The sequence below is a fragment of the Somniosus microcephalus genome, chromosome 24 (assembly GCF_052327205.1).
Source record: "Somniosus microcephalus isolate GS21.2 chromosome 24, FLI_Smic_1.0, whole genome shotgun sequence".
Taxonomy (NCBI): Eukaryota; Metazoa; Chordata; class Chondrichthyes; order Squaliformes; family Somniosidae; genus Somniosus; species Somniosus microcephalus.
This window is the reverse complement of record NC_141010.1, coordinates 41,176,198-41,203,773: the sequence shown is the minus strand read 5'-3', so window position 1 is coordinate 41,203,773 and position 27,576 is coordinate 41,176,198. Positions and strand designations below refer to the sequence as shown.

The 27,576-nt window shown below is 43.8% G+C and overlaps 1 protein-coding gene across 4 annotated transcripts in view; it reads right to left on the bottom strand.

The window, feature by feature from the left end:
- The window catches only part of LOC147101268 (F-box/LRR-repeat protein 20), a 138,487-nt gene that overhangs the window by 41,330 nt on the left and 69,581 nt on the right, over positions 1-27,576 (bottom strand). For all 4 annotated transcript variants that reach the window (XM_085966559.1, XM_085966561.1, XM_085966558.1 and 1 more), the window contains 3 exons: positions 16,128-16,182; positions 7,967-8,041; positions 3,178-3,272 (listed from right to left, as the gene is read on the bottom strand). In XM_085966559.1, coding sequence (XP_085822685.1) covers positions 3,178-3,272; positions 7,967-8,041; positions 16,128-16,182 — 225 coding nt within the window. The remainder of the gene's footprint in view (positions 1-3,177; positions 3,273-7,966; positions 8,042-16,127; positions 16,183-27,576) is intronic.

Genomic DNA, 27,576 nt, shown 5'->3' with positions numbered 1-27,576 from the left:
GCAATAGAAGAGCTCTTTCATTAGTAGGGAAAACCCATGCATCACAAGCAGGATCAAGTTACAAAAATCTTTCACGCCAATGAAAGAATGGCAATTATGCGTGGCCAACAGTACAATACTCCGATTATTCTAGAGTTAACTTTTCAATGTGGTCAGAACAGAGTGGGTACTGCAGACTGACAAAATAATAATTAGCTGTGGCTGGTTGGCTTTTATTTTCCCTGAAGTTAATCATTACTTCCTTGGATTTACAATGAACAACCATTAATAAATCTATGTTCAAAGTTGCCAGTACCTGATGGACCTCGGTTAGTGTTACTATTACACAACAAATGCACAACCCACTTTAAGCTTACTTTTCATTTTGGGGAATATTTATCCTTTGTTTGCAAGTTTGTGTTTCTTTTTTTAAACTGATGAACAACAATGGCAGTTGTAGAAAGTGTTTTCCCCAGGCAAACGTGACCCCCCCCCCACATGAAAAACATTCTCATCCATTCCCAGCTACAGATGTCAAAGTTCAAAGATCGCAGCATCACATCAATCACAAAAGATAATGCCTCATCAATCTGCTGCACAGTCAATCACACTGTGAAAGATGGTCAACAAGATAACCAATTTTCCCCTTCCAAGACTACTTTAACTTGAATTCGAGAGTTTACATTCATTCATGTATACATACATACATACATATGAGGCTACAGTACACTGACTTTAGGGTGCTTGCAGGGGTAGCACATTGATGGATTCAGGTTTCTTGGCATGGCTATGCTTCTGCTGGGAGCAGCATGGGTTTGGGGGGGGTGGAGAAGTAGTTTGTTTGTTCTTGGTCTCCAGAGATCTGTTACATCTGTGAGCTATCAGAAAGGACAAAGGAAGAACGAGAACGAGAACTGCCCTGCCTTCGACAAGTCACACTGGTTGGGGCTGTCGTCTTCCCCGGTTAGTGGATAGGGCTCTGTGCTATACAAATGCACGTCCTAGTTTTTCTGGGCAGCCAAGAGGCCCCAAGCAAGAAAACACGAGGGGAGAATTGGCCTCCCAAACTTCAGATGCTACTGCTGGGTGTCTCAGATCCAAAGGCTGGTGGCCTGGCTCCTTGCCTCCCAACAAAAGCAACTTCCCTGCAGAGCTTACTCTTCCTCTATCCTAAGAGATCGACAAGGATCCAGAAGCGTCGCATTGTTGCTCTAGCACGCTCAGCCTGGAGGGAGTCCGAGCCTCTTTGAAAAACTCTCTGGGTCCATCAGTCTTCTCCCCAATCTGGCACAATTAGGAGACATCCTCTCAGGTGGATTTAGAGCCTGGCTCGAGGAAAGGCTCACCAAATTAGGTCAACTGCTTCATGAAAGCTGGATCATGCACTTTCACCACTGAGTTCACAAATTTCTCTTCTCACAGCATGGCCATGACCATGGCCATTACCTCCAAATGAGGCAATCCTCCAAAACTCAGCAATACTTGGCAGATTCCAGTGTGTAACAGCCCCTTCCCACCCCTCTGCTACCTTTCTCCACTTGCTAAAAGACCCCCCTCACCGCAGATACTGCCCTACCCCATGTGCACCTTCCTCAACGACAAAGAACAGCACGGAAAACCTCAGAGTGTGCTTGGGACCAAGATGTTAATGGAAGAGGAATAAGGACAGACCCCAAGCACCTCCCATCTACAGCAAAATGCTCCAGGGTCAATTTGTACAATGCAATCTACACAAACTCCACCACACCAGGTGGCAGGTTACATAATCTTGGGCTTATGTATTCCCTCAGGTATAGAAGGTTGAGTAATCATCTGATCGAGGTGTTTAAAATGTTAAAAACATTTAATAGGATAGATACGGAGAAACTATTTCCTCTGGTGGGGACATAATCTTAAAATGAGAGCTAGGCCATTCAGGAGCCAAATCAGGGAGCGCTTCTTCACATAAAGGGTAGTAGAAATCCGAAAACTCTCCCCCAAAAGGCTGTGAAATGCTGAGTCAGTTGGGGCTGTCAAGACTGAGATAGATAGATTTCGGTTACAACAATGATGTGAAGGGATGTGGAGCAAAGCCATGATCTAACTGAATGGCAGAACAGGCTCGAGGGGCCGTATGGCCTACTCCTGTTCCTACTTCTTACACCTGGAATACTGCGTGCAGTTTTGGTTTCCATATTTAAGAAAAGATATACTTGCTCTCGAAGCGGTTCAGAGAAGGTTCACTCGGTTGATTCTAGAGATGAGGGGGTTGACGTATGAGGAAAGGTTGAGTAGGTTGGGCCTCTACTCATTGGAATTCAGAAGAATGAGAGGCGATCTTATCGAAACATATAAGATTGTGAGGGGGCTTGATCGGGTGGATGCGGTGAGGATGTTTCCACTGATGGGTGAGACTAGAACTAGGGGGCATAATCTTAGAATAAGGGGCTGCCCTTTCAAAACTGAGATGAGGAGAAACTTCTTCACTCGAGGGTAGTAAATCTATGGAATTTGCTACCTCAGAGCTGTGGAAGCTGCGACATTAAATAAATTTAAAACAGAGATAGTTTCCTAGCAGATAAGGGAATTAGGGGTTACGGGGAGAGGGCAGGGAAGTGGACGTCAGTCTAGGTTCGGATCAGCCATGATCCTATTGAATGGCGGAGCAGGCCAGAGGGGCCGTATGGCCTACTCCTGCTCCTACTTCTTATGTTCTTATGGGCTGAATGGCCTACTCCTGTTCCTAATGTTCCTATGACTGCTGAAGGGGCAGAGGTCAGAGGACACCCACCTCCCTACACATATTCTGATCATGTCCCCACGTTCAAAATACTGGATGTTTTTTCTAAGAAGCCTAAAAGGACCATGACCTGCCTTGCAATTCCAGAAAACCCAGTGCTATGCTTGCTGGGCCTACCACAGGATAGCAAGGTTTCACCCCACAACAATGAGGCTAGCACATTTCGTTATTGGCTTCCAGAAGATGCATCCCCCCCCTTTGGGGAGCAGCCTAGCTCTCCCTACAACAAACATGTGGCTGGAGCATGTGGGACATATCCCAACCAGAAAGCATGATGTTTATCTGCCCTCCGCCTCGTGCTAGCATCTCTGGCCGACACTCAAGACCTTCCCCTGCATTACCATTTGGGGAAACATAGGCATACACCAGCACCGCTTCATCCCTTACCACTGGTAAATAGTTTTAATGTGCGTTCTTACCTTAAAGAGTTGTCTCCCACTCCAAGGCATCCTCGCAGGCTAAGCTTCCGTAAAAACCCACCGCATCTTTTGGAAATATTCTCTACCACTCGGCCCTGCATCATATCAAGAAAAAGAAAAACCAATTTCAAAAACAGAACTTTTTCCATACAATATGGAATTTAGATATTTTCACAATGCAAGTTATGAATTCAATGGTGTTTAAAAACTCAATGCAAAATTTCCATTGCTACTTTCAAAATACAATAAAACATGCCAAAATATTTTCATTGAAAAGTTAATTTCATATTAAATGTGTTGTTCAAAACAAACACACAGAATCATAGAAATAAAAAGAAAATGCAGGAGGTGCGCCGCAGATTCACCAGCATTCAAAATGTGAAGAGACAGGTTAGCGTTTTGGGCGTAGCCCCTTGATCGGAACTGGGTTTACTGTGTTCTGATGAAAGTTCTTCTGTCTTTTCACTAGACAGACACGAGACTGGAGGAGAAAAAAACCCATAAAATATTGCCACGGAACTGAAAGATCAAAAGGTTTAAGGTTAGTAAAGAAACGACCCACATTACCATCCCCTCATTTTCTACACTGTCTGTGCTTTTTAAAAAAGGCATTTGCCTATGTTCCTATACAAATGTAGCTGGTATCAAAAACCTCCAGTCATCAGAAGCTCCTGATGATTCTACACATCCACCAATTACATCTTTGCATTTCTATGCCACAACTCGAACCAGAAAATTCACAGGCCAAACTAAGAAATCTAATGTTCCCAACATGCTTGAGCCCCAGTTGGTGCAGGAATTAGCATGAAAATGTCCTTGTATAATAAAAACACAAATGTATGTTCTGGGTCAACATGAATATCGATAGAAGTATTTCACACAGTGAAAAGGTTTGCTCAACAAAGGATGTTCATGATTTAAAAGGTTAAACACCCAGTGGAATGACGGATATGCCACACTGCTGCCAGTTTGGGCATTAGGGTTGGTTCACCTGTCAGGAGGATGGGCCAATTGTAAACGCCTGGCAGTCTGGACTTCGGACCCAGTTTAGAAACAGAGTATGTTGGAATTGCACAGCAGGTCCGTCAGCATCTGAAGAGAGTTTTTAACATTTCAGCAGCAGACCCTACGTCAGAGCTGGAAACTGTAAGCAAGTCCTTTTATAGGACTGAGCAAAACAAAAGGGGGGGGGGGGGGGATGTGCGGAGGGAGAGCGTGTTTATGACTTGAATTTTCCTGTTCTATTTTCACCCCACACCCCCCCACATCCTGTTCCGTCATACAAAAGAATTCACTTAGCTTCCAGTTCTGAAGAAGGGTCTATAAAAAAAACATTAACTTCTCTTTTATTCTGATGGGCTTGTCGTTTCTTTCCAGAACTTCCTCTTCTCTTCGTCTACAGACCCAGTTAAATGGTCTCTATGCGACGGAGCTACCACAGACTGCCATCAGTCAGAACGTGCCATAGGGTTATAGAGTGTCAGTGGAAAGATAAATTCACTGACTGGCAGATAAAACAACCAGCTGGCACGACTCCTGTACTTTCCCCCTGTAGTTACTGCCGATCGTGCAAATTTAATTATTGCTTTCTTGTGCCTGCATCAGTGATAGATGTAACTTTCCAAATTTAATCCTTCATTTTTTACATCATTGCAACAACCTGGACCATTGGTGGACCTCCCAGAGTATACAATTCCAAAGTTTTTAGATATCGGCAACAGAAATCCATCTTGGGCGGTAGGACTAAACAGGTGATACCGCATGGGCCGCCCGTGATATGCACCGCCCGATATTTAGTTCCATTCAGGTCAATGGAACAATATCAGGCGGTACACGTATAACAGGTGGTTTACTGTCCGTTTTTGCGCTATCGCCCAAGATAGATTTCTACCTGGTTACATATTGCACACCCAGTGGTAAAGTTGTACATTGCTCATTTATTAATGCTGTACTTTCAATAAAAGTACCAAGTCCCTTTAGGATTCTCTGTGACAAATTTATTTTAAAAAGTGCTAAAATGAGACTGGCCACATTTTGTTCATTTTTGTCTTTCTTCCTTTCATTTAATCTCCACCACGCCAGGCTTTCCATTTTAATCAGCTACTGCAAGGTGCACAGTGTGGTCCAGAGACCGAGTGCCAACTTTCCCCCTTCCTCCACCTATTGTCAACTCAGTGCTACGTCACCACAGCATGGCCGAGATCAGGTATATGGTGGTGCATTGCATCGATCCTCCAATTCCGATTACCCACGTGGTAGATCCCCATCTTCTCCACTTCAATAGGGGAAGCTTCAGAGTGGAGGTTAAGTCCCTCCTACATCCCTCTATACCCAGCAGGTAGCTCAGGAGTAGCACAGGCAGAGTCCAAGGTCTCTCAGAATCATGTGTGCACTTGGTTGGGGGTAGGAGTAGGGGTAGGGGAAAGAAGAAACCTAAAGCGAGAGAACAGCGGCTTGGCATTTCTGAACTGACGCAAGTGCCCAAAGACCGTGCAGACTAATTTATCAGAGTGTTCTCACAGCCCAGGGGCAAAACAACATTGGTAACTGGTATAAACAAGAGAATTAAAGAATGAAGGAAACCGATTGAGGGCCACAGTCTCAGCTACAGGAAGTCAAGTCTACTGGCACAACAGCAGCCATTGCACCTCCCAAAAAAATGAATTGTATGGAGCACTTGATAGAGCATTTTTTGAGCAAGGTGATAAGTAAGACGCTATATAAATGCAAGCCACAAAAGGAAAGTCACGCAGTAAGTTGATGCAGTACAATTCGTAAAAATGCGGTGACAGAATTTTCCCTTCGGGGTATGCTGCCTGTAATGAAAACCCGTGATATACAGAGAATGAGTGAGGCAGAATCAATTTTCTACTAAACTTCTGCCTGCCAGTTCATCATCAAGACGACTTCTGAAACAGAAAAGAACTGGCTCCCTGATGGGAACAGGGTGATATCTTTGTTAAGTCTCTCGCCCTTTCATAATGAAGACTGGGACACTCCCTGTGCCACTTTGTTTTCTGATACTTTGAGCACTGCCCTGAGCCAATTACATTCAAAGCTTCCCACACTGCCTAATCTGGAGCTCACTGACCTATTGTGACTACAATATTTCAACAACCACATCACTTGCTTATTTTATTCTCTTATGCAGCTCTGGTTTCCCCCCCTACTCCTGAACTTTGGGACTGCAGTAGGCGATGTTAAACAGAAATCCAGCAGCCACACATTCTTGGGAAGCTGCCAGCTATCCACCACCACACACCTTCCAGACATTAAAACTGCAAAGGCCACCAAGCCCTTTCCACAAAAGGAGTCGGATTTACTCACTTTAGAAAAATGCTAACATTCTCTGTGGGAAACAGTGCCTTTTATTGAAAGTGGGATGCTTCTGTTATTCCTGGATACATGACAGAAAGGAATGTACCACAGTACCTAATTAAATGGAGGATGTAGAACACATTAATTTGGACCAATGCAATCATTTCCTTCCTGGCTTTAGGTTTGCGTGCTTTTCTTTATTTGATAAAATAAGTCTATTTAATGGGGCGGGAGGGTGAAGTGGGGAAGAAAGGGCAAAATGCTTAGCATACCCATTAATAAGGTGCCTTTTAATGATTAATAAGCACTTGAACAGTCCAGAACAGGAGCCCTTTTAAGGCTCCGGTTTGTTGGGAACAATAGATCTTAGTAAACCTGCTATGGTGGATCCAATCAAGTGCCACAGTAGAGTGGGTGGGGGGGGGGGGGGGAAAGAGAGAGAGAGAAAGGAGGAGCATTTGCTACATATAGTTCTTTCTCTTCCCTTGCCAGGTCTGAATATATTTATATAAAGCAATTTCTTTAGGGCTTTAACATTTACACAACTGAAGTGGGCACAAAAAAAAGTACAACGAGTACTAATTATAGTCATTAAGTCATTTACTGTTACCCAGTGGAGACTAAATCATGAAAGTCTGCATTTCCTTGGTTGAAAATCAACCCGCAAGAACAATATTAATTAGAATTTTTGATATCGACACAAGAGTGACAATAGGGCAGCTACAGTGTAAACACACACCATTCACCATCATTTCAGCTACTGTGTATCTAAGACAAGAAAAGAAAGTGCTCGCCCTTATATCGTGCCCGCTCACATCCTTCGAAAGTCCCCAAAGCATTTCACAACAAATGAATTATGTTTGCAATATAGTCACGGTTGGTAATGTAATAGACATGGCAGCCATTTTGTGCACAGTAACGTTCCACAAATGACGAGCTGAATACCCAGTTAATCGTTTTTTTTTGGTTGAGGGAGGAATAGTGAGAACCCTGTGCTCCTCTTTGAATGGTGCTCCAGGATCTTTCACATGAGCCACTGGAAAAGGCCAACTGGGTCTTGGTTTATTTGTCTCATTTGAAGAACGGCATCTCTCGCAATGCAACACTGCCTCAAATCTGGGAGTGGGCCTTGAACCCACAACCTTCTGACTCGGATAAGAGCACGACCAACTGAGCCAAGCTGACACTACAGAAGGAAACTGCTTGTCGCTACTTATTCCTGGGGCAGGCTGGTCTTTCCAAATTACTGCTGCTATCCTTGCATTTTTACAAATACATCAACGTTTTGTTCTAAACCAGAAGTTATGCTGGTGTCCACCCAGATAGTCATTATGACCAAAATACATCAAAATTATATTTCCCCGTGAAATTCTGTAGACAAAATACACAGACTATCAATTAAATTATTTTTTTTTGTTGCAATATTCAGCTTTTCCATCAGTAATTCTTCATGAGGTCTTGTGCACAGTACCTCGATATCTCTTTGGAAGTCAAACAGGTCGATTCTTTGCCAGTTACTGCCATCCAGTGCCAGGACATTCCAGTACTGAAAACAGAAGAATTCAGTCAATCTGGGAAAATGTAAATAAACAGATGGAGATGAAGAAACATAGATGGAAAGACATGAATAACCAAGAGTAGAATAATATTTCCCTTTTGGAATCGTACGCATAATAGAGAAAACCAACTTCCTGAGAACTGAATGCAATGTTTTTGTCCCAAGTTAAAAGCCTGCGGTCACTGAAGTTTCTGCCAGGAACTATGGCCTGTTAGAGACATGGCAGTCTCGTCAAAGAGCTGCGATGGTAAATTAGAACTACCTAGGCTGTTACCGATATCAAGGACACTACCCTTTCTGCATATCCTTGGGTCTGATTCGGTCTGTTCAATCACAATACCTTTGAAGAACTGAAAACGATGTAATATTGAACAAATGCACGGAGATCCGTTTGAAATGTTTATGTCTGAATTCCCCTTCCTCCTAATCCTCTCCTGATGGGTTGATACTCTCATCATTAGAAAAGAGTGCATCACTCGATTGGTACAATAGCGCATCATTCAGTACACCACGAGTAACATCCTAGCAGATCCACAATGTAGATGTATAGACACACGCAATTCTGTTTCTTGCTCTCTCAGCCGTGTGCTCTTGAGGAATTATACAAACAGAAGAAACAGGGATACTGGGCAAGCGCACCAGCAACATTTGACACTGCCTCTTCATTCCACCTGTAGGCTTAAGCCTCTTTTAATCTGTACCAGGTCTTTTTTTTAAAAAGTATTGATGGAACACAATGAAACAGACTTAATTCTAAATCACTTTCTCCATTTTTAGAACAGAGCTCATGGCCGTAGTGATTGAGGATTTCATTTATCATTTACAGCATAACGTTAACAGTTCATCCTGCAGTAAATGACTTACTACATACTAAGCTTTGTTATAGCCTAAGTCGGTTCTGTACAAATCTTCTACCACCATCTGGTAACTTCCTCAGAGCTAGGATCGAGGAGGAGCTTTTAGAAATAAATACGTGAATTCTCATTTTATTCACAATCATATATCCTTTCTGTGGGACCAAGTTTCAAAGTTGGTTTTTAATTTGTTGGCTTGAGGCTTGGCGCCTAGCAAACCGAATTGTATCTGTTTTGTTACAAAGGTGTCAGACTAACAACTTTAAACAGAATAACCAACTTTCCAACTCTAAGGAAGTTCGAGACATTGAGAGTACGTCCTGTGGGAACACAATAGCAGGAAGCATCACAGCAACATGAGGACTAGTAACTGCTAAGAGGAAGAGCCATGGAGCATAGATAAAGTACTTTCACATTTATTCAAAATGGCAAAATGCACTGCTATAATTAAATTTTGTTTGCATTTTAGTGGATAGTACTTAAATCAGGCTCAAATTAGTCAGTCCAACTGATGTGGAGTTGTCACTTGTTCCTCTCTCCACAACTAGAAAGGCAACAGCATGAACCTCAGACAAGGCATTACAGTGAGACTACTACCAAATGGAGTCCTTTGAGGAGGTGGTTAGGCTCGATCTTGTTGGAGAGGGTCACTGTCTGGCAATTGTGTGAAACAAATGTTACTTGCCACTTATCATCCCAAACCTGGATGTTTTCCTGGTCTTGCTGCATGGAATTCTTAATTATCTAAGGAATCGTAAATTTAGCTGAATACTGTACAACCGTCAGCAAACAATCCAATTTCTGACCTTATGATGGAGGGAAGATCATTGATTAAATAGCTAAGAGAGTCGGTCCTAGGACACTGCCTTGAGGAACTCCTATAGTGATAGCCTGGGGCTGAGATGTTTGACCTCGAACAACCACAACTATCTTCCTTTGTTGTGCAGAGTTTTCTCCCTGACCCCCACTGAAATTAGTTTAGTTATGGCTCCTTGGTGCCACACTCTCAAATGCTGCCTTGATGTCGAGGGCACTCACTCACTTCACCTCTGAAATTCAGCTTGCGTCCATGTTTGGGCCAAGATTGTAATGAGGTCTGGGGCCAAGTGGTCCTGGCGAAGCCTAAACTGAGAGTCGGGGAGAAGGTTATTGGTGAGTAAGCGCTGTTTGATAGCACAGTTGACGACTCCTGCCATCACTTTGCTAATGGATGAGAATAGACAGAGCAGTAATTGGCTGAGCTTGCCTTGCGGACAGGACATACCTGGGCAATATTTACACATTGAATTGACAAATTAGTTAAAAGTTACCTTTGATAATTAACTAGTTTTATTATAGGACCATTGGGTTTGCTTCCATTTTTATAATTATATAGGAGCTGGTAACATACAGCATACCCAAATACTTCCTTGGATGTTACTTAATCAGCCCTACATAGGGCAAGTTCTGGTATGTTTTCCAGCTCTTATTTTAAAATGAGAAATAAGGCAAGCTCAAAAGTGTCAGAATGTCATGGCTCACATTCTAATGCTCACCTAAATAAGCAAGGCCTAAGTATGATCTTTCTATGATTAGAGGTCTTGTGTTTACCTCACTTATGTGCTGTAGCATTATTTCTCAACACTAACATGTCTGGGGTGGATTTTCTCAAATACAGTCAGGTAAGAAAAGCTACCAAACAGCATCCACTGCAAATATTTTTCAAATTCATTGTGGCAGTCATGTTGCTTTCCATCACATATTATAATTGTAATTATAGGAGTATAAATTACATTATTTTTTTAAATCACTACATTTATTAGCTTGGCGCCAACAATTTCTCCCCCCCCCCCCCCCCCCAAATTAACACTACACACCAATTGGTCTCTCTTCTGTTTCTGGTCTGTCCCCCCCACCCGTATTTAATCTCCATCCCACTGGGTAACTTTTCATTTCCAGTGTACCCAGTAACAGCCTTGGACCAAAATTACAAAACTGCACATGCAGCAGAGTTCTTCTCCCAATCTACAATTTTCTGGAGCCACTGTACAGCTGGGGTAGCTGTGCATGTGCAACAGCTCTGTGCTCCTCTACTCTCACTACAATATTATAGGCATGAGTCGTCGAGCTACCAGCTACCAAGTCCCGTAAAAGCAGATTATAGTCTACCACTCCCAGACTCCAGCCTCTCCTACCAGTGCTCGACCTCCCAAAATCCCCTTCTCTGTATGGTGAGAGGCCCCAGTCTCCTCCCAAAACAATCAGTCTGCAATGCTACCAGAATCTGGCCCAAGCCAAATACTTCTTCCCAGCCCCCGATTGCCTCCACCCACTCCAAGAATCCAGTTACCACACACTCTCCTAGGCTCAATCCCCAAGCCCAATTTCCCTCTCACCTGTGTGTTGCAGCTCCCAGACACCCTGGCCCCATCCGATCCCAGTACTCATTGCCTGCCTTCTACATACTGGCAGCCATTTTGTTGCATTGCTCTACAGTTTTTCAAAGGCAAGACACAAAATTTAGTAAATCATTAAAGAAACATTTGTGAGGGTCAGAGACATCAGAAGACAGCAATAAAAGATCAAGGAGGAAGGAAAGACTTTTAGAAAGGGGGCTAAGGAAAATGTGTCAGACACAAGCAGAGAAATACCTGTAAGAGCTATGAGAGAAAAAAAAGAGTGGAACAAACAAAAAGAGAGGGGTCACAGAGGAATTGGAAAGTGGTGCGGTGGGGGGGAGGAGAAGGGCTGGGAAGTAAAGAGAAAGTTACTGAAGAGACAATTATTTGTGTCCATGAGCAACACATTTGTAGATCTGCGAGTACAGAGTCAAAAGATGAAAGGATCCACTACTGTAAAAGCTTCACATTCATGTGTGCAATTACTACAATTCTAAAAGATAAAACTTTTAAACTCCTGTTAGAAGTTAAACAGCTGTAGCGTTTTGCACCAGCAGTAAATTTGGAACAAGAGGAAGGAGATATTGAAATGATCTGAAACTCTCAGGACTGTAGAAGTCACAGCAATACTCTTTTACTACCAGGAGACACTCAGAATGTGGATCAAACTCATGTTGTAAGCAATTTTTCATGATCTCATTGCTTTGCTGGAATATATATTCAACAATTTTGTTTCCATCAGGCCCAGCCTACTGCAAACAGCAGGGCTTGGCAGCAACTCCAATAAAAAAGCACCATTAGGTAACATAATACTGCGGAAATTTCACATTATTAAAGAAATTAATTGCCCGAGCAATTTGCCTGGGCATGTTGTCATCCGGTCATTAATTTGAACAAGAAAAGTCAGTGCATGTGTAACAATGGTTTTACATTCGCTCACATTGGTGACTAAATGAAAGTGTATTGTAGGTCTTTCCCCAATATTCTCAATTCTGAATAAAGAGAGCTTTGGTTGATTAATATCTAGCAAAAGGACAAGCTGAAATATTTCTTCCTACGAATTAATTCTGATAAGGTTTGGACTGTTTAGTCTGTTCTGATTACAGAACAAGCAGTTCACACCTTGCATATACAACTTTTGGAGATCCTTGAAGATCTATGAAAAGCTTTAAAAAGACAAAGTGCTGATTTATTCAGAAATAAATACTTTATAATTCTACTCTTCAAAGATTCACAATTAAAAATGTATGTTTTTGTCAACTTTTCACATTATAAATTCCTATGTCCTATTTTTAAGAACGGAAGGACAGGGCAAAGAGGAGGCAAAATGAAAGGACTCCAATATTCAAAAGGTTTTGGATGCTGCAGACAGCTAGTCGGTTGGCTAGCTGGAATCTCTCAGTGTGAAATTGTAGTACAGGCTAGGAGAACAGAAAGAATGAAGCTGGAAACCTGGCTAGGCTGTACAAAGGGTACGCCTAAAATTAGCAACGAATGGAGTTCAAACCAACAAGCATGTTAAATTTCAGAATCATTTTCAGTAGTTCTTACTTTGTGAGCCCAAGATGCTGAACAGCCAGATAACTCTATGCCAACAACATAAAGACCCAGTGTGCTAATTCCAGATAACACTCATCAATCTCAGAGCACAGAGGAAGTCAAGATCAAGTATAGTCTTTAGATGAAGTGGGAGATTACTTGGTGTGCAGATGTAATTCTGTCCCCATTTTTTTTTTTTTAAGTCAGATTCTGTCCTTATTTTTACAAAATTGATTCTTTCATGAATGACTGATTCATGTCAAAGACTGATGAAATAATACTGAGCGGCCTGCAAGCTGGGCCCATGCCCGAGTATTTATACTCTCCCTGGACAGCACCACCCGCAGGCTGCTCAGTATTATTTCAGAAGTCTTTCTTTCATGAATGACTGATTCATGTCACTGATTATTACTGATAGCGAAATAGCAACATTAATTATTTGGGAAGCAGGGGAGTAGAATTGGTTAGAGGATCAGCGTTTCGCTTCAGTACAGGCGTTGATGGAAAACTGAGGCTCTACAATGCCATCACGGAGGGGAGGGGGTATAATTACAGAGCGACAAGTTTACAGACAGTTTCCATTTTAAATATGGATGTAGGAATTTATAATGGGAAAAGCTGGTATAGGTATGACAAAAACATAACAGGAAATAAGATTTGTAGATAGGAAGTGCACGCAGATGCAAGATTTTTTAACAAAAAATGTAGTGTTACAATGTTGCCAAGTACATGAATATATTAACAGTAATTGACAATGCCTCTATTAAATGAAGTAGGACGATTGGATTTCTCTCCAAATATGGAAAATTCTGTGCAAAGAAGAGGGAATGGTATAGTCCGTCAAACAACTACTTATATAAAAACACATTTCTCCATCAGAAGATAGATACTGATAACACTAGTCATTCTGCCTATCTTAGCTCATCCATCCAGAAAGGCTCTACAGTTCCAATCACTCAATCAAGACATTCTGAAATGGTTCCAGAAGAACTTCCTACCATCAGTCCTAAACTGCCTTTTACTAGTTCCTACGAGCCCTTGCCCTATCATGGTTTTATTTGAAAACGATGGTATGGAAAAGTTACATCTGGAACATTACTGTTTTACATACTTCTCAGTCACCTCCCTTCAAGCTAAAAAGCTTGAAGTTTCCCCAGTCTTGTTTCATAACTCAGACCATTGTCACTGGCTATTAGTTTCACGACTCTTCTCTGAACTGCGTCCAGTGCTCGAGCATCTTCCTCGTGTGTTGATCACCAATATCAGACAAGTACTCAGGTGGCCTGACCAGAACACTACAGTCGGAGCATAGCTTCCCCCGACATGGACTCCACTGTTTTGGTTGCAAAGTTCAGCATTCTGTTTGCTTTTGATTGTTGCTCAGCAGTGAATGGACACATGGAACAGTGAATCTACTAAAACCCTTTCAACTTCATCCTCAGCTTTTTTGTCACCGTTCATTGGAGTACATATGCCACCCATTTTTTCTTCCGACGTCCAATACTTTACACTTGTCAGCGTTAAATTTCATCGGTCATCGTTACACCCACTTATATATTTTGTCCAACCCATTTTGTAGTTTCTGAGCTGCTTCCTCAGGTTCAACAGCCCTTTCCAGTTTGGCATCATCTGCTAATTTGACCAGTTTGTAGTGAGCTTTTGAATCCAACTCCTTTAATATAAATTAGAAACAGCAGGGGTCCCAACACCAAACCCGACACAGAACTTCATCCTCCCAAAATAACTCAATCTAACAAGTATGCGCTACTCGTACCCTCCAGCTTACTTTACTTGGGAATAAGTAAATACGTAAACCTCTGTATTTGCAATGGTTCTTTAAGCCAACGGGATGCTGGGATAGCCAGAACAGTGGAGTACAAAAGGTTATGTTAAGGTTTTACAATGCACAGTCAGACCATATATGAAGTGAAGTGAAGTGCTGTGGTCAGATCTGGTCACCAGTCTAAAAAAAACACACCAGAAAGGGTACAGAAAAGAACAGAACTGAAATTATGCCCCTTATACCAAAGTCCAGGTCATTAATATATATCAAAAAGTGCTCCCAATACAGACCCCTGGGAGACACCACTGCACACTTCCCTCCAGTCTGAAAAACAACCATCCACTTATACTCTTTGCTTTCTGTCTCGTGGCCAATGGTGTATCCACACTGCCACTGTCCCTTTAATCCCAGGGTCTTCAAAGTAAGCCAGAAAAGCAGCACCAGAGGATATAAAAAACCTAGATCAGCAAACTTTGAACTAGATTACTCAAAAGAAAGCGACAAATGTTTGCAATTAATCTGCCAGACAGGGTAGAAAGATGAACATTAGCGTTGCTCAAAATGCATTTGGATACGGATTTAAGAAAGTTAGGGTACGAGAGACCTGAGCTGAATGATCTTACCTGTTCTTCCAATATCTATTGAATGCAATTTATTTTTAGATTCCTTTCCCGTTTTAAATTCAGCACAACAGATACACACAAATTCAATGTCATCGTAAAAATGCTGTGAGAAAAGGCCACATTTCTCAATAAGCCCGCATCCAGCAAATTGTGTCAATATACAATGTGTATCATTTTCCCATCAGAGACTCCTAATTTAATCAGTCTCCTCAGGCATGCAAACCACCACAGATTGATCTTCAAACTACAAAATGAAATCTCTTACTTACTCAAGGCTAACCCACCAAAAATTCCAGGATATCCACTGAACATTACAATTTACACTATTTTTACCCAGACCAGCTGCATTTCTATGGTCTAATGGGATCAGAAGTGCAAGGTTCTGTAAGGTATGTTATTTTATGCCTATCCATATCCACATTAGATTATATCCCCTTTCTGCTAATCTTTAAACAGGAGTTAAAGTTAGGCACTAGCTACTTTTGATGGGGGTCCAATAAATGCAGCCACTACCTTGTTTTGGGGGTGGGAGAGGAAAGGAATTCTTGCCGGTACTCATGTTCTCTGGTCTTGAGATCAGAGTTTAAAATAAGAAGCCTGGATAAAAATGATGCTTCAAATTATCTTGAAGACCTAGATCATGTCTTCTCTCAATCTTCTTCTTCGAAGTTGAGCTATGACAATAGGTTGACAGAACTGGAGTCCTAAAGTCATCATCTTTCCGTATCCTTCCCAATGCATGAAATATCCCATTAAGTGTAAAATGCCCACAATATTCTAAATGTGGCTTTTAGACCTTTATTGGTCTGTATTATTCACTTCTTTAATTAGCTGAGCCATTGGGGGCAGCCCGGATTAGTCCTTTAAAAGTGAGGAAGGTATTTAAAGAAATCTTACCCTGGAAACCTGAGCACAGCGACACAAGGTGACCACATCCAGAAAGGAGAATATTCTGTAGGAGGAGAAAAAGAGAGTTGTTAAAACACAGTCAAGATAGAAACAGTTATTAATACATCAACAATATAATTGTGTGCAAATTTTACAGGTGTAGAAGTCACAGCAGATATTATAGCTCCCACCATTAATGTCAAGTTTATAACAGAGCCCCTTCTATTTGAGGTGGTTACCATGCTGAGTTTCCAGAGCTGTAGAATTGGCTCCCACTTACATGTACACATAATGGAAAGTGGCAATCACATCAGAACAAATCTCAGGTTTGATTCTTGGTGAGATGAATTCAGGTCAGTTGGCAGTAGAAGCACTAAAGTTAGCCTCATCATCCCTGGGCTGGCGGTGCGTGGGGGTAGCAAGGTTAGCCAGGGGCCTCGCTCCTGATCATTATCCAACAGGATGAAACTACCTTGGAGTCTGTCTTGGTCAATCCAAAGGCTACAGTGCTGCCTTAATTACCTTGCAATACTGTTCCATCAGTTACATAAAATTATATAGAAACTGCAACACAGAAACAGGCCATTTGGCCCAACCAGTCCCGGTCGGTGTTCATCCTCCACATGAGCATTAGTCCTAATCCTATGTGCCCACTCTGTTCCCATTTCCCTTTATTCCCTTTTCCTTCAACCACCTAGCTAACCTACTACTAAATGTTGAGATTCTCTCTGCTTCAATCACTAATTTCAGTCATGCATTCCGCAGCCCCTCAATACTTCCTCTCCTGCTCTCTGTCCTAAATCTCTTACATTTAATCTTGTATCTATGTACCCTTGTTCTAGATCCCTCAATCACTGGAAACAGTCTATTTCTATCTACACTGCCCCATCCCTTCAGAATTGTAAACACCTCCATCAAATCACCCTGCAATCGCCTTTGTTCTAAATGGAAAAAAGTTTGAGAAAGTGTACATACATGATTTTACGCTCAGTATCTAAACGTACATCCAAGTGTAATTCCTACTATTTTTTGGAATAACCTTCAGATTATCTATTGAAACTGTTCCCATCTGGAGTGCACACCCTTCTCTTTTTACAGCACTTCAGACAGCCTGTGGAGCATTGCATGACTGTAGTGCAGAGACCAATTGATATTGAGCATTGAGAGACCATTCACCATATTTACTTTAGAAAAATACATGACCTAAATATCTCAGCCGATTGGTAGGCCCATCCCATCCCCACTTCTGAGGGTCATTCCTTGAATGTTGGGTTGTTTACACTGTAGAATGCAGCGGAGAGAGGAAGAAATGTGCACCTGCCATAGGCTACCCTCCTGTTAAAATAAAAGTGCCTGATGATGGATTATAAATCCAAGAAACTTGTCCTTCTGGTCTTGCAAATTGTGTTACAATGCTAATCGCACAATAATTGTTTTACTAATGATGTGTTATTTCCTCTTCATGCATCAAACAAGCAAAGCAAGCATTAAAGGGGAATTATTTAGTAGTGAAATAAATCAACGCACCCCAATTCTAGTCAAGAAGAATCACAGTTACAAAATGTCACTGCTGATATTGTCAAGACCATCATAGAGTCAGAGTTATACAGCACGGATAGAGGCCCTTCGGCCCATCGTGTCCGCGCCGGCCATCAAGCCCTGTCTAATCTAATCCCATATTCCAGCATTTGGTCCGTAGCCTTGTATGCTATGGCATTTCAAGTGCTCATCCAAATGCTTCTTAAATGTTGTGAGGGTTCCTGCCTCCACAACCCTTTCAGGCAGTGAGTTCCAGACTCCAACCACCCTCTGGGTGAAAAAGTTCTCTCTCAAATCCCCTCTAAACCTCCCGCCCTTTACCTTGAATCTATGCCCCCTAGTTATTGACCCTTCTACTAAGGGAAAAAGCTCCTTAGTATCCATCCTATCTATGCCCCTCATAATTTTGTACACCTCAATCATGTCCCCCCTCAGCCTCCTCTGCTCCAAGGAAAACAAACCCAATCTGCCCAGTCTCTCTTCATAGCTGAAGCGCTCCAGCCCTGGTAACATCCTGGTGAACCTCCTCTGCACCCTCTCCAACGCGATCACATCCTTCCTGTAGTGTGGCGACCAGAACTGCACACAGTATTCCAGCTGTGGCCTAACCAGTGTTTTATACAGCTCCATCATAACCTCCTTGCTCTTATATTCTATGCCTCGGCTAATGAAGGCAAGTATCCCATATGCCTTTTTTACCACCTTATCCACCTGTTCCGCCGCCTTCAGGGATCTGTGTACTTGCACACCCAGATCCCTCTGACCCTCCGTCTTGCCTAGGGTCTTTCCATTCATTGTGTATTCCCTTGCCTTGTTAGTCCCCCCCAAAGTGCATCACCTCGCACTTTTCCGGGTTAAATTCCATTTGCCACTGTTCCGCCCATCTGACCAACCCATCTATATCGTCCTGCAGACTGAGACTACCCTCCTCGCTATTTACCACCCTACCAATTTTTGTATCATCCGCGAACTTACTGATCATACCTTTTACATTCATATCCAAGTCATTAATGTAGACCACAAACAGCAAGGGACCCAGCACCGATCCCTGTGGTACCCCACTGGCCACAGGCTTCCAGTCACAAAAACAACCTTCGACCATCACCCTCTGCCTTCTGCCACTAAGCCAGTTTTGTATCCAATGTGCCAAGGCACCCTGGATTCCATGGGCTCTTACCTTCTTGACCAGTCTCCTGTGCGGGACTTTATCGAAGGCCTTACTGAAATCCGTGTATACCACATCCACTGCGTTACCCTCATCCACACACCTAGTCACCCCCTCAAAAAATTCAATCAAATTAGTCAGACATGATCTTCTCTTGACAAAGCCATGTTGACTATCCCTGATTAATCCTTGCCTCTCCAAGTGGAGACTAATTTTGTCCCTCAGAATTTTTTCCAATAATTTACCTACCACTGATGTTAGGCTCACTGGCCTGTAGTTCCCCGGTTTTTCCCTACTCCCCTTCTTGAATAATGGTACTACATTAGCGGTTCTCCAGTCCTCTGGCACATCCCCTGTGGCCAGAGAGGTTCTGAATATATGTGTTAGAGCCCCCGCAATCTCTTCCTTTGCCTCACACAGCAGCCTGGGATACATTTCGTCCGGACCTGGGGATTTATCCATTTTTAGGCCTGCTAAAACCGCCAATACCTCCTCCCTCTCGATGTTAATATGTTCGAGCATATCACAGTCCCCCCGCCCTATTTCTATGTCTACATCGTCCTTCTCCATAGTGAAAACAGATGCAAAAAATTCATTTAGAACCCCTCCTACATCTTCCGGCTCCACACACAGATTGCCACTTTTGTCCCTAATGGGCCCTATTTTTTCCCTAGTTATCCTCTTACCCTTAATATACTTATAAAACATCTTAGGATTTTCCTTTATATTGCTCGCCAGTGTTATTTCATGGCCCCTCCTTGATCTCCTAATTTCTTCAAGTATCCCCCTGCACTTTTTGTACTCCTCTAGGGCTTCCTCTGTCTTTAGCCTTTTGTATCTGCCAAAAGCCCTCCTTTTTTTCCTAATCCATTCTCGTATATCCCCTGACATCCAAGGTTCCCTGTGGTTTTTGGAACCACCCTTAACCCTTACGGGAACACGTTGCCATTGTATGATCTCAATCTCCCTTCTGAAAGCCTCCCATTGCTCCGATGCGGATTTTCCTACAAGTAGCTGATCCCAGTCCATTTTGGCCAGATCCTGCCTTATCCTATTAAAATCGGCCTTCCCCCAATTTAGAACCTTTATTTCCGGCCCATCCCTGTCCTTTTCCATGACCACCTTAAATCTCACCATATTATGGTCACTGTCACCAAAGTGCTCACCTACTAGCACTTTTTCCACTTGGCCGGCCACATTCCCTAGAATTAGGTCCAGTACCGCCCCCTCTCTTGTAGGACTTCTACATGCTGGCTCAAAAAGCTCTCCTGGATGCACTTTAAGAATTCTACACCCTCTGAGCCTTTCACACTCTGACTATCCCAGTTAATATTGGGGAAGTTGAAATCCCCCATTATTATTACCCTATTATTTGCACATTTCTCTGAGATTTGCCTACATATCTGTTCCTCTATCTCCCCCTGACTGTTTGGAGGCCTATAGTACACTCCCAGCAAAGTGCTTGCCCCCTTTTTGTTTTTAAGCTCCACCCATATGGCCTCATTAGAGGAACCTGCTAATATATCATCCCTCCTTACTGCAGTAATTGACTCCTTAATTAATATTGCGACACCCCCTCCTCTTATACCTCCCCCTCTGTCTCGCCTGAAGATTCTGTACCCCGGAATATTGAGCTGCCAGTCTTGCCCCTCCCTCAACCATGTCTCCGTGATAGCAACAATATCATACTCCCATGTGTTTATCAACACCTTCAGTTCATCCACCTTATTTGCAAGACTCCTTGCATTAAAATAGATGCCATCCAGCCTTGCCCTTATATATTTGCCCTGTCTACCAAGCTGACTTGTTTTTTTCTCTATAATTGGCAGCACATCACCCCCTATTTCAGCTCCCCTCTGTATCCCATCCCCCTGCCAAGTTAGTTTAAACCCCCCCCAACAGTGCTAGCAAACCTCCCCGCAAGGATATTTGTCCCGCTCTGGTTCAGGTGCAACCCGTCCGACTTGTACAAGTCCCACCTTTCCCAGAAGCAGGCCCAGTGATCCAGGAAACTAAAACCCTCCCTCCTGCACCAACTCTTTAGCCACGCATTCATCTGTTCTATCCTCCTATTCCTATACTCACTAGCACGTGGCACTGGCAGTAATCCAGAGATTACAACCTTTCAGGTCCTGCTCTTTAATCTGCTACCTAGCTCCCTAAATTCTTGATGCAGGACCTCATCCCCCTTCCTACCTATGTCGTTGGTCCCAATGTGGACCACGACCTCTGCCTGCTCACCCTCCCCCTTAAGAATGCCCTGTAGCCGCTCATTTGACCCTACCTCTGCAAAAGGCCGATGATCCCTTTTAAACTGCACAACTAAAAGGTTTCTATTTTAAGCAGAACCTACAGACAGATTAAGTGGCTATTTATTGGCAGTCAACATCAGATAAAATGAAGAGTTAGCAATAAAAGTTGCACTCAAACAGCCACGCTAATACAGTATTTACCAGACTAGCCATCAGCTCAACATGCTCTGGGTTCTGACAAAAGGTCATCGACTTCAAACGTCAACAGTAACTTCCTCTCTCAACAACAACTTGCATTTATATAGCACCTTAAACATAGTAAAAGTTCCCGAGGCACTTCATAGGAGCATAATCAGACAAAAATTGACAGCAAGCCCAAGACATTAGGACAGGTGACCAAAAGCTTGGTCAAAGAGGTACGTTTTAAGGAGAGTTTTAAAAGGAGAGAGAGGCAGAAAGATTGAGAGGAGGGGAATTCCAGAGCTTGGGGCCTAGATAGCTGAAGACACATCTGCCAATTATGGAGCGAAGGATGCAGGGTATGCACGGGAAGCCAGAGTCGGAAGAACTCCGAGTTCTCAGGGGGTTGAAAGGAGGTTACAGAGATAGAGAGTGGCGAGGTATGGAGCGATTTGAACACAAGAATGAGAATTTTACATTTGAGGGGTTGGTGGACCGGGAGCCAATGTAGGTCAGCAAGCACAGGGGTGATGGGTGAACGGGATCTGGTGCGTGTTAGGATAGAGGCAGCAGAGTTTTGGATGAGCTCAAGTTTATGGAGGGTGGAAGGTGGGAGGCCGGCTAGGAAAGCATTGGAAGGGTCAAATCTGGAGGTAACAAAAGCACGTATGAGGGTTTCAACAGCAGATGGGTAGAGACGGGCGATATTACGGAGGTGGAAGTAGGCAGTCTTGGTGACGGAGAGGATATGGCGTCAGATGCTCAGCTCAAGGTTAAATAGGACACCGAGGATGCAAACAGTCTGGTTCAGCTTGAGACAGTGGCCAGGGAGGGGGATGGAATTGGTGGCTAGGAAAACAGAGTTTGTGGCAGGGGCCTAAGACAATAAAAAACAACAGAGAATGCTGGAAAAACTCAGCAGGTCAGGCAACATCCGTGGAGAGAAATTTGAGTTGACGTTTCTGGTTGAAACCCTTCTGCAAAACTGGAAAGAAAATAAAAAGATTGAAGGCAAAGCTGCGATCGAACAAAAGAAGAAAAAGAGACAATAAAAGGTATGCGAAACCAGATGAGATGGTAATGGGCCCGTGGAGACAAAAGGCAGCTGAGGTTAGGTGTGAAGTGTACTGGCAGGATAAGGACAGCTGCCAGGTGAGAGAGAGAAACGAGGGGGGGGGGGGGGGAAAAGAGAAAAAAAGGACCCAAAACAAAGGGGTGGAAAAAACTTAAAGGAAAAAAGTAATAGGGGCCGAGGTTATGATCTGAAATTATTGAACTCGATATCGAGTCCGGAAGTCTGCAACGTGCCTAGTCGGAAGATGAGGTGCTGTTCCTCGAGTTTACGTTGAGCTTCCGTGGAACAATACAAGGGGCCAAGGACGGTGAGGTCTGAGTGGGAATGGAGCGGTGAATTAAAATGACAGGCGACCGGAAGCTCGGGGTCACCCTTATGGACTGAACGGAGGTGTTCCGCAAAGCGGTCACCCAATCTGCGTTTGGTCTCCCCAATGTAGAGGAGACCGCATCGTGAGCAGCGAATACAGTATACTAGATTGCAAGAAGTACAAGTGAATCACTGTTTCACCTGGAAGGGGTGTTTGGGGCCCTGGACAGTGGGAAGGGGGGAGGTATAGGGGCAGGTGTTGCATCTCCTGTGCTTGCACGGGAAGGTGCCAGGCGAAGGGGAAGGGCTGTTGGGGGTGATAGAGGAGTGGACTAGGGTGTCTCGGAGGGAACGGTCCCTACGGAATGCAGGGAGGGGGAAGATGTGTTTGGTGGTGGGATCACTTTGGAGGTAGCGGAAATGGCGGAGCATGATCCATTGAATGTGGAGGCTGGTGGGGTGAAAGGTGAGAACAAGGGGAAGGACAGAAGGAATTTATAATGGGAAACAAGGAAATGGCAGAACAACTAAATACATACTTTGGTTCTGTCTTCACAAAGGAGGACACAAATAGCCTCCCAGAGATGTCGGGGAACGTAGGGTCTGATGAAAGGGAGGAACTGAAAGAAATCAGTATTTGTAGGGAAATGGTGTTAGGAAAATTGATGGGACTGAAGGCTGATAAATCCCCAGGGCCTGATGGTCTACATCCCAGGGTACTTAAGGAAGTGGCCCTAGAAATAGTAGATGCATTGCTGGTCATCTTCCAGAACTTGATAGACTCTGGAACGGTACCCATGGATTGGAGGGTAGCTAATGTTACCCCACTATTCAAAAAAGGTGGTAGAGAAAAAGCGGGGAATTATAGACCGGTAAGCCTGACATCGGTAGTGGGGAAAATGCTGGAGTCTATTATAAAAGATGTAATAGCAGAGCACTTGGAAAGCAGTGACAGGATCGGACAAAGTCAACATGGATTTACAAAAGGTAAATCATGCTTGACTAATCTACTGGAATTTTGAGGATGTAACTGGTAAAATAGATAAAGGGAGAACCAGTGGATGTGGTGTATTTGGACTTTCAGAAGGCTTTCGATATGGTCCCACATAAGAGATTAGCGTGCAAAATTAAGGCACATGGGATTGGGGGCAAGGTATTGACTTGGATAGAGAACTGGTTGGCGGACAGAAAGCAAAGAGTTGGAATAAACGGGTCGTTTTCCGAGTGGCAGGCAGTGACTAGTGGGGTACCGCAAGGATCGGTCCTAGGACCCTAGCTGTTCACAATATATATTAATGATCTGGACGAGGGAATTGGATGTAATATCTCCAAATTTGCAGACGACACAAAGCTGGGTGGGAGGGTAAGCTGTGAGGAGGATGTCGTGAAACTCCAGTACGATTTGGACAGGTTGGGTGATTGGGCAGAAACATGGCAAATGCACTATAATGTGGATAAATGTGAGGTTATCCACTTTGGTGGCAAAAACAGGAAGGCAGATTATTATTTGAATGGCAATAGATTGGGAGAAGGGGAAGTGCAGCGAGACCTGGGTGTTATTGTGCACCAGTCGCTGAAGGTAAGCATGCAGGTGCAGCAGGCGGTTAAGAAGGCAAATGGTATGCTGGCCTTCGTAGCAAGAGGGTTCGAGTACAGGAACATGGATGTCTTGCTACAGTTGTACAGGGCCTTGGTGAGACCGCACCTTGAGTATTGTGTGCAGTTTTGGTCGCCTTACCTGAGGAAGGACGTTCTTGCCATGGAAGGAGTGCAGCGAAGATTCACCAGGCGGATACCTGGGATGGCAGGAATGATGTATGAGGAGAGATTGTGTCGATTGGGCTTATACTCACTGGAGTTTAGAAGATTGAGAGGGGATCTCATCGAAACCTATAAAATTCTGTCAAGTCTGGACAGACTAGATGCAGGAAGGATGTTTCGGATGGCCGGGGAGTCCAGAACCAGGGGTCATAGTCTAAGGATAAGGGGTAAGCCATTTAGGACTGAGATGAGGAGGAATTTCTTCACCCAGAGAGTGGTGAACCTGTGGAATTCTCTGCCACAGAGGGCGGTGGAGGCCAGTTCATTAAATATATTCAAGAAAGAGTTGGATATATTTCTTGAGGCTAAAGGGATATGGGGAGAAGGCAGGGACAGGGTACTGAATTTGGATGATCAGCCATGATCTCTTGAATGGCGGAGCAGGCTCGAAGAACCAAATGGCCTACTCCTGCTCCTATCTTCTATGTTTCTATCGTGGTTCCGGGAGGGAGGGGCAGGGGTGAGGGCAGAAGTGCGGGAGATAGAATGGACACGGTCGAGGGCCGTGTCGACCACGGTAGAGGGGAATCCTCGGTCGTGGAAAAAGGAAGACATGTCAGAAGCACTGGTGTGGAAGGTGGCATCGTCGGAGCAGATACGGCGGAGGCGGAGAAACTGGGAGAATGGAATAGAGTCCTTCCAGGAGGCGGGGTGGGAAGAAGTGTAATCCAGGTAGCTGTGGGAGTCAGTGGGATTGTAGTGAATATTGATCGATAACCTATCCCCAGAGATGGAGACGGAGAAGTCGAGGAAGGGAAGGGAAGAGTCAGAGATGGACCATGTGAAGGTGAGGGAAGGGTGGAAATTGGAGGCAAAGTGAATGAAATTGTCTAGTTCGGGGCGAGAGCAGGAAACGGCACCGATACAGTCATCAATGTATCGGAAAAAGAGGTGAGGGAGGGGACCTGAGTAGGACTGGAACAAAGAGTGTTCCACATAGCCCACGAAAAGGCAGGCATAGCTAGGACCCATGCGGGTACCCATAGCAACACCTTTGATTTGGAGGAAATGAGTGGAGTTAAAGGAGAAGTTGTTCAATGTGAGAACAAGCTCAGCCAGGCGGAGGAGGGTGGTGGTGGATGGGGACTGGACGGGCTTTGGTCTTCCCAATGTTTAATTGGAGGAAATTCCCACTCATCCAATGCTGGTCTCTGGACAAGCAGTGCGAAAACAGAGACAGTTGAGGGGTTGAGAGAAGTGGTGGTGAGGTAGAGCTGGGTTTCATCAGCGTACGTGTTGAATTTGATGTCGTTTTCAGATGATGTCGCTGAGTGACAGCATGTAGATGAGAAATGGATTGGGGGGGGGGGTTACAATGATTTATCCTTGGGGTACTCCAGAGTAACGGTGCGGGAGCAGAAAAGCCTTTGCAGGAGATCTCATCATAGATGCTGCCTGACCTGCTGAGTGTTTTGTTTGTGTTTTAATTTCAGATTTCAGCATCTGCAGTATATTGCTTTTATGTCAATACTCTCAATCCTGGTGAAGTCCAGGGGAGTTGGGGGAGGGGGGGGGGGGGGGGGGGGGGAAAGAATGAAGAGAGACCTTGCAACCAGAACTTAGAGTTGGGACAGGCAACGCACTATGCGATTTTTAGCATATAGGTACTGTACCAGCACACTGCCACTGTGTCTCTCTAGCTACAGACAGTGTGTGATAAGGTGAGAAGATCGCCGGTTCCATCCCATGTTCATGCAGAATTAACTGATCTTTGGCTTGGATTATAAATGACGTGGGTAAATAAAGATTAATGTTTAAGATTAATCAAACAAAATGGTTAACGAGGATTCATTTAAGTATTTAACCACTTAAGGACTGCATTTGTGACCCAAACAAATCTTTCCTTTGAAAGGGGATGTTTACTTCACTGAGTTTATAATTTAGGATGGTTTTGAAAAACAGGCAGAGCCTATTGTACTCATCCTGCAACTACAAGGGAAACTTTATTCCCAGATTTAAAATGCCTTCCAACACTTTTCTTATTCCACTTAATATGATTTGATTATTTTACTTTGATTATTCAAAAAGTCACAGGGCGCAACTGGCTCAACTTGGGCGCTGGAGGCAAATGGTGAACGAAGATATATGAGGTGCTATCTTCCCCCCGACCCCAAAACAAACGATGACAAAACGGATTTTCACATCTCGACTGGAGCGGTGTAAATACAGTGGTACAAAAAGACTCAAAGCTCCTGCTGTTATTATGCATCTAGTCATGGTGCGGGGAGAACATGGCTCAAGTGAAGACCCATGGCCTACAAGCACCGCTCTCCCAGCTCCGAATGGGTCTGTTCAAGGCTCAGCAGGGATGGAAGCTGGGGTCTTGCACTGCATCTGACAGCAGCTGTCAGAATCCATGAAAAGGAACGTCCTGCACACTGTCGGAGGTGCAGGGCTCAGCAACGTCACATTAGTTGTACAAGTACCACGTGGGCTCCTGCCAAAGGAAGTTTATCAAGATAAAAATCGGCATCGAGGAGTACGACTTTATCGGTCGTCACTTGGCTGCAGTCTATTCTAACCAGGATTGACCATAGTGCTATGTTGTGAAGCCCTACTTTAAGGATGTGGAGTGTTCAGTGATTACTGTACTCTTCTTCTCCAGCACATAAATTATATTTTGAATGTAAGGGGCAAATATAAGTCAGTGAACAAGACTGACGTTAGAACAAGATTTAATGCTCATAAACAAAAATAGACATTCAACATTCATTTACATCAACCACAGCTATAGGCCATCCCTGGCCTACTGAACCCCACCAATCCAGCCCACAAACCCTGGGCAACTCCGTTCTATTTATGCTTCTATTTCTGTTCTGGTTGAATCTAGTGGGCTTGGAGGCTTGGAAAGGACAGTTCTTCCTTGGCTACCTCCTCGGTGGATAAATCTCATCCCAGGACACAAATATATGTTTGTCCATGCTGTTGGTCACCCCTCCCAATGTCTCCTTCATTGTTCCGGGGCCCATTTTTTTCCCCTTATGGATCTGTGAAATCCCATGAGACATTTCTCTATATTAAAAGGCATTATATAAATGCAAGGTGTTCTTGCTGTTGTATTAACAATTGATATGTATGCAAATTAATAGGAATGTGGATTTTCACTTTATTTTACCC